Source organism: Pygocentrus nattereri, chromosome 5 (genome assembly GCF_015220715.1).
Source record: "Pygocentrus nattereri isolate fPygNat1 chromosome 5, fPygNat1.pri, whole genome shotgun sequence".
NCBI lineage: Eukaryota > Metazoa > Chordata > Actinopteri > Characiformes > Serrasalmidae > Pygocentrus > Pygocentrus nattereri.
Window position 1 is genome coordinate 15,980,899 of NC_051215.1, and position 15,066 is coordinate 15,995,964.

Here is a 15,066-nt window from a genome sequence, read left to right on the forward strand (position 1 = left end):
AATAAACGCAGCCACAAATCAACGTGTTCAAATAAATGTTTATGAATGGACTAAATTACGTCTTATTTTTGATGAACGCGATGTTTTATTATGTCCTGAAATACTCATAGCCAAAGCTTTATTGTCTTATAGCCTTATCGCCTTATACTCTTATTCCCGAGACTGCAGCCCCCAATGGGAGGTTTCAGCAGCGGCTTTGATCGGCACATTATCAATCACTTGCACATCCGATAGCTGCTCGGCCACAGTCTACCCCACCCTGACCCTCCTCAGGATTCTGCTCTTAATGTCAATCGTGCATTTTTTTTTCTTAGGCTCCACTGTGTCTGCTCCTTCAGTGATGTGATTTGGGTGAGAAAAGTGGACTGGAGAGCAATGCACCACTGGAATTTCACTCCTGGGGTTTTTTTTTTTGTTATGCTACGTTTCTGCACGTGACCGCATAGTTTCTTGTGTTACACTGCACTCTTTAGCTGTGCATAAACTTAAGAGATTGTCAATCATCTTTTTTTAATCAGTTTGTATTTCGCATAACGCGAGGCAATTTAAAAACACTGTGGTATATTTAAAAAATCTATTTATCATCACCAACTATAGATGTAATTGATAAGGCTTATAATAGGCTGTTAAACTGTAGCTGTTACACACCCGAACAAGTGCAAGTACACTTTAAAAATATTATAAATGCGGTAGTTTGTGTATAAGAAATAATTTATGTGTATATTCTGAATGTAAAAATACAAAAGCTTAATCTAGTCTTATTTAATGAGATACTATATTTGCATTGTTTGTGTGTGTGTGTGTGTGTTTGGGGGGTGTTAGGTGTAATTGTGTATGTAGTGAAGGTTGGGGAGGGGGTGTCATTCACCGCTAAGAGATCTTCAGCTTATTCTACCATCGATGATGCATAAATATGACCTTCTACGGTTAAGAACATTGTTCTTTCTTGTGTAGTAAATTCACTATTCATAAATCATGTTGCTGTGTAACAAACTCACATTAGCTGACACTGATAGCAGCAGTTTTTTATCTAATATAAACACTCGGTGAAGGGCATGGCTCCAAACTAATGTGAGTGGAGTTCAACAGTTTTTTTAATGGCCACTCTTAGTTCACATCCGCATTTTTTTTCTTTCTTCTAAACGCGTAATAACTGAATAGCACACTTCTTTTCTTTTCAGGAATCGTCATGCCATTGTTTATTTGGCTACAGGCAGCGTTTCTTTATTCTTTCTCTAAAAGAATAACCTACTGAGTATTTATCAATGCAACAAGAAGATTAAGCTCGTTGAAACACAGTGGTTTATTGAATTAATTACATTGTTTACATCTCCAATATTATTTAAGTTTCTCGTGTCTGGACGGAAGTGCACTTGATTCTACACGACCACACACATCACAATGTATTTTACACTTCATGACATTTTTTTTTTCAAATACGTTTTTTTTAACTGTATCATAACTTCGACCCCCTTTATGTTTAAATACAGCGAGAGAGAGAGAGAGAGAGAGAGAGAGAGAGAGAGGGAGAGAGAGAGAGAGAGACCTACACTTCACGTACACCTTAGTGGCACACATCTCGGATTTGTTTCAGAGTGGGACATGGAAAACAAAAATTAAAAAAATAAAATAAAACATTCAGCACATACTAATCAAAAACAACAACAGCAACAGCAGAGTCCCTTACCAAGAGAGCATCCTCCTCTTAAAGCTCTGCAATGGGCTTTTTCTCTTCTGGGATCCACTGTCCGGAGCGCGAAATTGCACATAAATATTCCATTAAATAAAGTTATAGTGTAAAAAAATCAGAGGGACAGGAAGGCCTGCATGTCAAGGTCTTTTTGTAAAGGGTTTCTTTGTGTGTTCTTTTTTTATGTTCGTTTTCTCATTGTTTCAGTTCCAAAGCCCAGACGTGTTGAGGCCAACCAGTTCTTCCTTTAGGCTTCTTTTCGTTGCTGCTCCCTGAACTTTTCAAAACTTCATTCTGTTTGCAAAATGCAAGAAAAGCAATCAGATTCAGAGACAGACTAAAATAAAAAAAGAGAAGAAGCACAGTTTGTAGATGCCTCTATGGTGTTTGCTTAATTCTTCTTTTTGGCCGCGTTCAAGAACATTTTTGACTTTTCTTCTATTGGCAAGATCCCTAACATGATGAACTGTGGCTATTCTGTCAGATTGCAGGTTGTACGTAAATGTGTTCAAAACTATTGATACCAAACATTCCTGATCTAAAACGATGTTTTGACGATTCGAAAACATTCATGAACAAAACAAAATGCAAGATATTCTTTATTATCGTGGTAGTGAAAAAATGTAGTGCAGTGTAATATAATAAAACGTGAATATATATATATATATATATATATATATATATATATATATATATATATATATATATGTATATGTAGATTCTACAACAAGAATAGATTCTTGTTGATGCTGTGCACTGTTGTGTCCATCTGTAAGAGCTGTCTCAAAAATATGGGGCCATCTCTCATCTCTTCAGTTTATACATAAAGTGTACCAAATTAAGATTGTATGGATTCCTTATACAATAATTCCTAACATGAAATTCCTAAAAAACTACAGACAAACATGCAGTTCTGATTTTCGAGCTCCTATAGCGCTGCCTCAGTCGCAAAGGCCCTGCAGCAAATACTTTTTCAACCTTGTAAGACTGTACAAGTACAAAAGTGTAAACGCACCAAATACAGTAATTGCGCTACTTTATGGAAAATTCTAAAAACACACCGATCATTTATTTGTCATTTAATGAAATTCTTTTTCCAGATTATGCATAAAATCTACGCCCGATACTTCGCTCTAGTTTTTTATTTAGGCCTGCATCTTGTGCTCGTATATACTTTCACGTTCAAGGAACCAGTAACAGTAGTTTAAAAAATCATGCTGCACGTTTCTCACTTTAGTCCATCACCTCAAAACATGATGCTCTAGTGGATACCTTTGCTCAGATTCTACACGACCAAATGCACTTTGCCCTCCTTGCTTTATTACTCACTGCATGAATAAAGAAAAGCACATTTACCATTTCTTTCTTCCTCCTCTCCTCTTTGGCCTCTGCCTTTTTGAACTCCGCCTTGAAGGCCTCGGCCTCGCCGTGCTGTTCGTCCCTGTCCAGGATATCGGTGAGGTAGGCGATGTAACTGGTGGCCAGGCGCAGCGTCTTGATCTTGGACAGCTTGGTGTCTGCAGGCACGTTGGGGATGCACTCCCTGAGCTCGGCGAAGGCGCTGTTGATGCTCTGAGTCCTGCGCCTTTCCTTGCGGTTGGCCGTGGGCCTACGCGGTTTGCCCGCCCGTGGCGCCGACCCTGGAACCCCGCCACCGTAGTGCTCGAGCCCCGGCGGCCCGGCTGCGTACTCAGGGCTGTAGGAGGGAGCCACGGCGTAGTCCGGGGGGGACATCTCCGGGTGACCGATGAGCCAGCCGTGGAAATAAGGGCTCTCTTCATGACAGCGGGTGGCCGGAGCGAAGGAGTAGCCGTCATGGTGCATGACAGGATGGTGAGGAAAACCTCCAACCAGACTCATCGCGACGGAGAGGAAAGATGGCACACAAGAAAAAAACACGGGAACGTGCTGCTTTTTCCTTTTCTTTCTTTCTCTCAATCTGTGCGTGTTGGGGGTTCTTACGAGCCTCCCATGGAAAGGAAGCCGTGAAGAACTTCTCGAGTTGGTCAAAGCGCCCAACACCGTCTTATCTGTCCATCACAAAACTACCACTGCTATTCAGCGACACATGTTTGAAACAGAAAAACCCACAATGGACCCTCTAAAAAGCTCCCGACACTGGAAAGCAACTACTTACACGCATAGGCTCCATTGTCCATATCCACCATGAAAACGCTCCATTAGTGATCACTGCAGGCTGGACCTCTGCGATGGAACCGTTGACAGTTCTTTTTTGTTTGGCTTTCAAATCCGTGGTGAAGTTTGTTCTGTGAGAGGCCAGCAAAAATAAGGGTCCTATCTCAGTGGTCGTGCATATAAACACGCAGTCTGGGGGTTTTTACAGCACCACCTCAATTTCTTCTTCAGTTCTCGCTCTCGGTCTCGCCGCTTCATCTTGGAGCTGCCTGAGTTCATATATATGCTCGAATCGTTTCTCGGCCAATCCTGTTTTGGAGGAGGAGGGGTCATACATGTCTCAGCCAATGCACTCCAAGCGGAGGAGGGGCGGTGCATGGCTGAGCCAATCGCGTGTTTGGGGAGGAGGGGAGCCAAACCCATGAACTACACGAGCTTTCTTAAACTTTGACAACGTTTTATTGAGATCGTTCGGATTCTGTAATATGTATCACATTATACGAAAACTGTAGCGCTTATCATGCAGATTGAGGCGCTTTTTTGTTCAAAGTGTCTTTGTTGCATGTGCACTTTTAACCATTTGCACAGTGCGTTAATAGGCTGGTGATAATTAGGGCTGAGAAACATTTTGAAACCTTTGTTGCTTACATTACTAATAAACCCATTCCTCCCAGACTGATGCTTCCTAACCGTATATTCGTATTTGCTGCATATAAGTATGAGTAGAAATGAGTAATATTGAGTAGCCCCTCATTATAGACTTCAAGAATCATCTTGTCTTCTTTGACACCTAGTTATAGTTTAGAGTAGATTCCTAAACCGTTAGTTACCCGTGGCTTTATAATGTCTAGATAAAGTCTACATCTTAAATTTTACCTGGGCAGATATTAGTTTATATAGCTAGGTCAGATCTTTTTGGAAATTATTATTAATGTTATATGGTGAGTCCAGTGTGTTAAATACGGACTAATGTATTATTATTATTCATGTATTGATATTCTTTAAAGACATAAAGGGAAACTCGAAACTGTTAGAAAAAGTTTATTTGCTTGTTGATGTATGTATATGTCTCTACATCATGTTTTAGATATAGACTAAATATTACAAAACTCAGTCGGTATTTATCGCTTGTATAGATTCTAGATACTGAGGAATGTTTTATTAACTCACTTATTTGTTTATTTTTTATTTTTAGTGTGAAGAGCCTTCTGTTACAGATCTTTATCCTTTATAACTGTTTTCCATCCGAGCAAACGTACACACTCACGGAGAGTTGAGTGTGTGTATGTGTATGTGTGTGTGTTCTTTGCAAGACTGGACCGTTGGAATATTGTTTGCTTATAAAGGAATAAGGTAATTCAAGACATTTACACATTCATAACGCAGGCAAAAAAATAGAATAAAACATAAAAAGCATTAAAAAATCTAATTAAGTCCCTTAAAAATCACATTTTGTCAAACTGATGTATTTAAACGAGATGGAGAAAAGACACAACAGAGCCGCGTTTGTGGTTCTTGATCAAGATGCGTGTTAAACTCACTAGTGCTTCTTGTTATTTATCAGGTTAAAATCCACACTGGAGATTTTGCTGTAGCCACAACAACAGCAACAACGACAATACTAACATTAACACGAACACGTACACTAATAATAATAATAATAATAATAATAACAACAACAACAATAAGCAAAAATCTGACAGTTATAGCTCCGGTTCTAATAGTTTACCATTAATGCAATGATCAGAAATGCAAAGTAATAAACTGTAAAAGAAATATCTGTCTTTTTCTCCTCCTCAAACTAAACATACAGTAATAATCCATCTGAGGGCGCCGCGAGGAGGACTTTACAGTGTGTTTAACAGTGTAATGAATGTGAATGAATGTAGTCTTTACTACATTATGAATGTAGTCTTTACTACATTAATCCGGATTATTATGACTGTTTATATTCAGGTATGTTCACGTCTGCACCTACAAGCACCGTTTTCTTTGCAAATATGTGTTTTAATAGTTAATTTGGCAAATGCATTCATTCTATCATCCTCTATTCACTCCTTCTCTTTCTCTGAAAAAAATGCGCGCGCACTCGCGACACAGTTCACATATATAAGGCACTGCTAGAGCCATAGAGCTGCAGAGGAGAGACTGCAGGTAGAGGCCCGATGCTCCTTTTCCTCTGTGTGTGTTTATCGCGCGCTCTTTGGGAGGATTTTGAAGCTGACACGTGAGTTATTTTATTTGGATAATGCGCAGTCTCTCTCTCTCCAGAGCCCACACACTACATGTATGTTAAACAATGCTGTGTGAACGCGCGCGCTCGCGCCCCTGTCTCTGTGTGTGTGTGTGTGTGTGTGTGTGTGTGTGTGAAGAGTACGAAAGGGAGTGAGAGAGTGAGCGTGTGTATAAAAATTCACAAATTTCCCTCTGCGAGGCCCGTGATTTATTCGTGTTTAAGTGTTGTGCGTGTGTGTGTGTGTGTGTGTGTGTGTGTGTGTGTGTGTGCGCGCGCGCCCAAGTGTAATTTATCTGTCTGATTGGAGGTTCTTGAGTAATTGAAACACACCGAGTCTCCAGTTAATGACCCATAATCATGCGGCAGGTCAGTTGGTCAGACTCCTGCCCCCTCCCTCCTCTTCCATCTCCTTTCACACTGAATTTAACACAAATAAATCAAGTTACGCAGAGCCAAATATTTAAGCATGACACAAGTGTTTAATAAACGTGATATGAATAAAGCAGTGCCCTGTGAACTGGTCTTTTGACCATATGATGCACACGTACTCAGTACTGTTATTCAGCCCAATAAAATGATCAATAATATTGTAATAACGCATGAAGAGTGTGGCGTTAGGCAGTTTGTACTGATAGGCTGCCTCTGCGTTCTAAAACGAGGCTTACTGATGAACTTCTGATGCATTTAATACTGAAAATGGAGATGGGTATTTTAAATTAATTTATCAAGTTCAATTTTTATTCCATGCAGTTTGTGTTAGAAGATAAATATAGATTAAAGTTGTACATTATTGGACAGATCAAAGTTGGTTTTAAGTTAATGCACCTAAAGGGGTTAAAGCATCATATCTAGCATGTTATTTATTAGTATGTTGTACATAAATAGTGGTGTGCACTCTAGGTGAAAATACAAATACATATAAATACAGTTAAACGTATTGTAAAACATGAAACAAAGATAAAATAACAAAAAATAATATTTTATGTTTAATTTTTCCTCTCAATATGTTAAATTCAGCAAATAAACAGCAATTGTGCTCTATAATGTGCAGAACTGTGTTTTCAGATAAGGGTGTGTTAACTTTCACTTGGGATATATGAACAAAACATATCATTTGGCCAGGGCCACCCAAAGTTGAGTGTATGTGTATATTGTATGCATTTTACATGTTCCCTTCTTTAATGTTTTTTTGTTTAACAGCATGTGATCTGATGCCATTGGAAGGCCAATGAGAAACGAGACGGGCACAGAAGGTAAAGGTAAAAGCAAAGCTTTTTCCTCTGGAGGACTCATTAAAGCAGGCCGCCTCTGTGTGCTTCTGAGCTGCCCTCTAATCCACGACCACAGCTTCACAGAGCCGACACACTTTCCCCCACCTATACATGCAGGTAAGCCTTAACAAGCAGGCCAGCTTAATTTATACCAGCATTAAACCCATCTGATATGGCAGCTGATAGGGAACAGGCAAAAAGCCAGATTTAAGGGACGTTTACGAGAATTTAATCCAATTCATCTGCTTCCGTGAACTACAGCCATTACGCAGAGGATCCAACTTTGCAAAGAGTGGTTCCCTTTATTTTTCCAAATTTTTTTCCTGCAATTTTCCCTACTTTTAATGAATAAACGTTTGTGAATAAACCACAAGGTAAAGCCTTTAATAGACTAGCACGATATTAATAAAGATTTCATCAAGATTCACTATGATTCCATTTACGAATTGTTTCATATCATTGAACATACCTGGTTTGAAACCACAAGTCAGGGTCTGTTTTGTTTAGGAGTAATTAAGCAATGTGATATATTTTGGCAATGATTTGAAAGGCCACTACTGAAAGAAATAACAAAATGACTCCAATAGAAGAAATGAGTCACTAGCTCTACAGTTCTGCCACATTCATTTAAATAGCCAAATGTTTTGAGTCAGAATTAAATAGTGAAATATTATAGCCTTCATAAAACAAACTTTAACACAAGCATAGTCTATGGGAGCTGAATCCAAATATGGTATCTGCTTGATGTCATTAAAATGTGTTTAAATCTTTGAATAAAAAAATGCATTTGTTTAGTAACTCAGCATTAGCTTGCTTTTCCTCCAGCACACATTTCTTCATAATAACTAATGAAAGAGGATTAATTTTAGACAAATCTAATGATGTGTTCTTCATAAAACTGTCCATTGTTTGTTGTATTTGTTTTGCTAGTCTCATGTATAATCAACACAGGTAAAGCCTAATAAATAAAACCTAACCAAACATGCTTCTATTTGAAAGCTTTGAGGTGTGTGACTGTTCTTCTGGTGTGATTTATATGTATATATATATATATATATATATATATATATATATATATATATATATATATATATATATAAGAAAGAAAGAGGTATTTATAGCTGTTATAATAGTGGCCCACATGTATGTGTAGGAGGGAGTTGAGCAACATACTCAGTAGTGTTATTTGGTTATTCGTAATAATACGCAAAGAATGTGGCATTAGGTAGTTTGCATCTAGGCTGCGTCTGCGTCCCAAAACAAGGCCTACCCGTGAACTTCTGATGCATTTAATACTGAAAATGGAGATATTTTATAAATGTATTTTTAAATGTTTATTTCTAGTCCATGCAGTCTGTGTTAAGATTTTAAAAAAGTAATAATCTATATACAATAAAAGTGTTCTAAACCTTTTCCAAAATGTAGCTCTAACCTTAATCTCACGATACAAAAGGAAATAATCTTGTTTTATAAAAACAAACATAAAAAAGAAACATAGTGATTAAAGTAACACTTCATTTTTCACACTTCGCTTATATATAACATTTTGTTGGTCTTGTCGGTTTAGCCTGATGGTTTTTCTACAAAGTCAAAAGGTCGTTTATATTGCTGGAGCGAATGAAACTACACATATGCAAGCACAATCACACACTACACCCCACTCTCATTGACATCCTTTGCAATGGCTCTTTGTTCCAGGACTGTTAAATGAACAGTCAGAACTGTTAATCTTTACCGTGAGATCAACAGTGAAGTGTAATCCCACCTCATCCTTTTAAACCAACATCACTGCCCTCAGAGGACCCACCTACTTCTACATCAACCATGTTGTTTTCCTTTAGAATTCTCTGTCTCTCTAACTGCTTTAGATGTCTTTCTCTCTTTTCTCTGTCTGTCCCTTTATACCCCCCTCACACCTTCCCAATTTTCATTTTTAATAAAGATAGCTTCATTACCATCACTATGCTGAATACAGTGGTGCCAAATCACAGCAACAGTTACTGGACTACAGCAGAACATATTAATAGTATCTCTCTCGCTCTCTCTTCTCTTTCTCACTACCCATCACTCTTTTCCCCCCCTCTGGCTCATCCATAACACTTATCACCAGTACTCATCACTTCCTCGGCCCTGTCCCATAGCACCTGTTCCCCCTCCCAACACCTAATAGCTCATCCCTCCATCCGCCGACAGACTATGCTCTTAACAATCTCCCAAAGTTCCCTCTGTGCTCCGTTCGCTCCTCTCTCATTGGCTGGATGCTGGGTTGTGATGGCAGTAGACTGGACGGCTCTGATGTGAACATACTCTACTAATGCTATCTCCACTCCTGTCCTGTTTATCAGCGACCCTGGGCTGGTGTGTTTCAGTCTTTCAGTCTTTTCTACTGCTGTGGTGCCTTTGCTGCTTTTTCTCCTCCTTCTCTTCTCCTCTCCATCTTTCCATCACCATCCACTTCTGCTTTCAGCTCCCTTTCTGCTCACACTTTATTTACTGATGGATCAGAGTCAGCACCTCACTTCCACTTTAGGTGCTTACTTTTTTAAACACACACTAGGACAAAACACTATTCTGATTATGATGTAATGTATTGTGATTTGCCTTGTAGAGATAAACAACAGTGTTTCATTAATAACTGAACATAGTTAAAGATTATTTGGCTAAAATCATATACTTTTGTCAGACTAGGTGAATATTTGATTCATCAAAGTACACAGAAACAATCATTGGAACCACACTTGGTCAAGAAGCTGACAGCACACTGTAAAAAAACATTGTGGTTAAGGGCTCATTTGCGTATTGCACCCTTCTGTAGCAAGCAAAGCAACTTTATTCATAATTTTATTCATAATTCACAAATTAGTTCAAAATACTTTATAAAGATGTAATGAGCTGACTGAAGACAATGGAGAATGAATTAAAAATAGCTGAAAAGTCCAATTAAAATGAGTGAACAGATAAAATACTGTGCCATCCTTTAATTGATTTTCTTTTCAATGAAAATGGCCACTATATGCAAGTTTTTCATTTACACATCCTTTCAGACCCACAGTACTGAGCTGTCTTCTCACAGTGGACGGACGGACAGAAATACCTGTGCATTTTTTCAAATCTGAAGCAAGAGTGAAGCTTGATTGTCTCTTTTCTCTTAAAGGTAAAAGCTGTAAGTGCTGTTTAGCTGATGGTAAAAGTGGTCTACCACATCTTTCAAAGTTGTAAGGAGCTGTATAATTTCCACATTTGTTTTTCATTTTTTGAATTTCAGTTTTGCCACTATTATAATATCTGATAGCGTGATAACAATTAACAAATGATATGTTGTGCTGTCCTAAAACAAGACCCCCATATACACATTGAAGTGTACAAGCACAAGTGTATATGCATGTCTATATACATTACACATACACATGTGCACACACAGGGTCATTGTTTCCTGCTCTCCTGAGCTGCTTCCTGAATGGAAAGACAGGAGGCTATTGGTTAAGGAGGGATGATCTTCACTGCAACACATGCTCAGCTCCAATGACAGTAAGATGAGAAACAACACCTGACACATGTGGGAAAACACAAAACACACTCAAATACACACAGTAAAGAAGCCTTCAGGGCTAAACAGGTCACATAAAACCCACATGTAACACCATCACCCCCCCAAACACACACATACACACTTCCATACACAAAACCCACTTAAAACACATTTATTTACACAAAAACCCACCTTCCACTCACGCACACACACAAAAACCCATTTAGCAGACACATATACACTTAAACTCAAAACTCATGTATCATACACACAAATATACAAAACCTACCTAACACACATACATGCAGAGAAGCAGAGAATAACATAATTTCTTTAAAATAAAAAAGGACATGTCTGTAATTTTCAGTTCAAGCACTGTTTTAACTTTCAATGGTTGGGAACACTCTAGGCCTTCTGGAAGTCCTATATAGGTCACTGATTGCAAGTATGAGTGGTAGTTTAACCAATGTGTTTTATTCAGTTGTTAGAAATGGAAAACAGTGTTAGCTCTATGCCAGGGCTCTTTACTGAAAGCATCACTGTAAAACTGCTAGTGTTGTATATAATGTAAAATGTATGTTAATGTCGTTTACAAGCTTTGCAGCAAAAAAGTATTAATAAAAATCACGTAAGCTTAGGAGTAATATGCTAGCAGAAATGAACGTTATCACAGAGGTGTTCCTTTTCTTCAAGGTCTTGGTATTTGTGGCTCAAACTGAAGGCCTAGCTCTAATAATCACAGTTCCCCACTAGTGGTGTGTGGTGTGATGACTAATAGACAGCACTGGACATTTTACATTTATATGTCTTAATAAAATAAATTGATTAAATTTCACAGAAGCTGTGTTTTTCTTCAACAGAAAAAGAGAAAAATCTGCTTTTAGAGGCTTCTTATGTGTAATTTGAAGATCTACTTGAAATCTTAGGTCTGAAAAGTGTGTATGATGATTGCCAAAAAGAATTTCAAATTTTGATTTGTCGGACCACAGGACACTTTTCCACTTTGCTGTTTGTTTCTTCTTTGGGTGGTAGAGTTTTAACTTGCATTTGTGGATGCAGAGACAAACTGTGCTCACAGACAGTGGTTTTTGGAAGTGTTCCTAAGCCCATGCAGTGATTTCCACTACAGAATCATGCCTGTTTTTTATGTAGTCTTGCCTGAGTAACTGAAGATCACCCTTGCAAACAGATATTTCTCTGGATTCTCTGAATCGTTTAATGACATTGAGTGGTAATCTTCTCCCCATCTTTACTTTTGAAAAACTTTTTATTAAAATTACACAATTTTACCAGCTGTTTGTTTCAAGAAACAATAAAATGTGTCAGTTTCAACATTCAATATGTTGGGTTTGTACTACTTTCATTTAAATACAGGGCATAAATCATTTGTACATCATAATATCCTGTTTTTATACATCTCAACCTTTTTATATGACATTATAACTAACTAAAATATTTTTTCAAAATAAATTGTATTTGGCTACATTTCTAACACACACACACACACACACACACACACACACACACGCACACACACACACACACACACAGCAAGCACACACACACAGCAAGCACACACACGCACACAGACAAGCAGACAGCAGGCACACCATGCTCACACTGACAAGCCAGTCAGCCATTTCCCCTCTTCGTCCATTGCCGGCCGCTTCATTACACATTATCAGCAATCAATCTCCCCCCAAATAAAATGAAACTGAAAAATCATTAGACTAATGAGGACAGCTCAGACTCAGGCCTACTGCTGCCTTCTAATCATCATCAATCCAGCCAATGGGTTTCTGCCAAGTCACTCTAATACAGCTACACCCTCTGCAGCAATGCCACATCCTCTCGACACAAACATCTGAGGTTCCCCATTCAGCCTGTGTGCTTGCAAGTCCTCATTTTTTACCCAGCTCACGGCCATTTTACAGACAAATGAGATTCATAACTCATGATCTTGGGTCCTAACACAATACAACTAACCAGTTTATGCAGCACATCCAAAATCCAATGAAACAAGGGGAATCTGGCTCATAATCGGAACCATATGCGTCCATGCTTGCAATGTGCACTGTACACTCACACACACACACACACACCTACACACACACACACACACACACACACACACACACACACACACAAATACACACACACACACACATGCAAAACAATATGGCGCTTCTTGCCTGATAGCAGACACATAGTGTGGCCTCTCGCTCTCATATCCTTCTGGAAGATTTTGCACAGCTCAAAACCTGAAAACAGCAGAACAGAATAGTTATGAGTTGATTTCAGTCATGAGGGTCAAGGAGAACGTCTACACAAAATAAGGCCTCTAAGTCCTCTAAGGCCTCGGTGCAAAACCTTAAGGCCAGGTTATTTTTTATCTAATATTTTTTAACCTTATGATTGACCCAAACATACAATACTAAACTATACTTCATTTGTTTAATTTCAAGTCCAAACAGTTTTTAGAATCAAGAAAAAAAATCTCATTTACATAGAAACCGCGAAAACAAAATATCAATTCAAAATGTTCAGTATTTATTGTTTACCATTTGAAAATATTAACCATTCTTTTAGTTTTTTATGCAGATTTAGATTTTTCAAAGAAGATGTTGAGGTCTGGCCTCTTTGGCGGATTCCAATTTTCAGCTACTTTTGCCCTTTCTTTCCCATAGCATTGAATTTTCTTCTCAGATTGGAAAAGCCTGTGAATATGATACATGAGTGCAGCTTGATTTTCTCCTCTCTGAAAGATGAAAATTTTAAGTGCTGTTTATCTGATGTTGACAGTTTTGGTGATCTAAAAGGTCTTTGCATGGTTATCAGAAGCCTCAGTTTCTCTGTCTTTTAATAATTTTTTTCAAGTTATGGATCCTCTTCTTTTTTCATATATTTTCATTTGACTTTCCCTTCCTCATACAAGGATGATTCAATTTCAATTCAATTAAATTTTATTGCCATTATACAATACAGGGTAGTACAGTATGTACTACAGTATAGTACAGTACAGATTGTCATTAAAAAAACCCTCAAAAATATCTCCTGATTTTTTTTTGACATTTTGCACAGCAGATGCAACTTGTTAGACAGTCAGCTAGTAAGACCAAACTGTAACTTTTATGCAAGGTTTAGGGGAGCAGGGTTTGGTTGGTAAGGCCTCTGACTTAAAAATGGTTCCAGCAGCTTATCAGAGTTGTTAACATATCAATTCATTGTCCTTCTATTCTGGTCCGTCGGGTGAAAATTTTGACTTGTTATTTGCAGAAACAGTCCCAATGAAGCAAATATGAATATGTGTCAAATATGCGCCAGTGAATGAACTGAATTGTATTCATCACAATTGAAATAAATAGATTTAAAGAATCCTTGAAGAATTCCAGATCCTTGAATTCCAGGTCCTTTAATATCTCCATGGTAAGATTACTAAATAGAGCAATAGCTGACCAAGTCAATGACTAAATATTGTATTTTTAATTGTTAACTCAGTGGTAGATTCTAGGTAGACTACAAAGTTTCAGTGTGATATGATGTATGATGACACTTTGTCACTTTTTTTTAGTATAAGATGATACAGTATGCTTATTTTACGTATTGAAATTGTGAGCTATTAAAATTACACAGTATATGTAGGGTATATATGCTAATTTTAGTGTTTAGTGAGATGCAGAAACTAGAGTAGTACAATTAACCTATTAAACCCAAAGGGCCTGTATGTGGGCCCATGCTTCAGTTCCTTCCTACCTCATTTCAGGGAACCTACACCTTGGTTTCATAATAGTTACTGAATAACTGAATTACAGTTACTATTAGCAACTGCAGTTCAAGAGGTTGAACAAGACCCTATTACAGTACAATCAGAATGCAGCAGTGCAAAATTAGGCGCAAAGCCCAACATTAAATACAATACAATATATACCCAAAGGTGCCAGAAAGGGCTCTTTGAGCAACGCCATGGAAGAACCACTTTTGGCTCCCTACAAACCATATTTGAAAAAGTGTTCAGTAAGTCTAAATCTTCCTACTACAACATTTTTAGAGTTGTTTAAACTCTAAAAAAGCTCTTCTCTCACAAATCATTAGAAAATTAGCTGTGAACCAAAAGGGATTAATTTTCTGGCAGTATTCAAAGATTCAAAATTCAAGAGTTTTATTGTCATGTGCATGAGCAGAACAGGCAGTTGCACTGTGCAAT

The 15,066-nt window shown here is 38.0% G+C and overlaps 1 protein-coding gene and 1 long non-coding RNA gene across 2 annotated transcripts; one reads left to right on the forward strand and one right to left on the reverse strand.

The window, feature by feature from the left end:
* Window positions 1-1,279: 1,279 nt before the first annotated feature.
* hand2 (heart and neural crest derivatives expressed 2) lies at window positions 1,280-4,093 on the reverse strand. Its single transcript, XM_017701463.2, has 2 exons — window positions 3,047-4,093; window positions 1,280-1,984 (listed from the first exon to the last, which is right to left on the reverse strand). Exons 1-2 carry the CDS (start codon window positions 3,548-3,550, stop codon window positions 1,886-1,888), a joined length of 603 nt encoding a protein of 200 aa, XP_017556952.1. The 5' UTR covers window positions 3,551-4,093; the 3' UTR covers window positions 1,280-1,885.
* Window positions 4,094-5,969: 1,876 nt separating this feature from the next.
* Window positions 5,970-11,048, forward strand: LOC108429602. Its single transcript, XR_001858022.1, has 3 exons — window positions 5,970-6,053; window positions 7,263-7,450; window positions 10,378-11,048. It is a non-coding gene; the product is annotated as an uncharacterized LOC108429602 (long non-coding RNA).
* The last annotated feature ends 4,018 nt before the right edge of the window (window positions 11,049-15,066 follow it).

What these genes read in the sequence shown, in the direction of transcription:
- hand2 (XM_017701463.2), bottom strand. Translation starts at nt 3,550, where the DNA reads ATGAGTCTGGTTGGAGGTTTTCCTCACCATCCTGTCATGCACCATGAC. An exon ending in AGAGGAGGAAGAAAGAAATG is followed by an intron (nt 1,985 to 3,046) that starts GTAAATGTGCTT and finishes TTTTGCAAACAG; the next exon opens with AATGAAGTTTTGAAAAGTTC.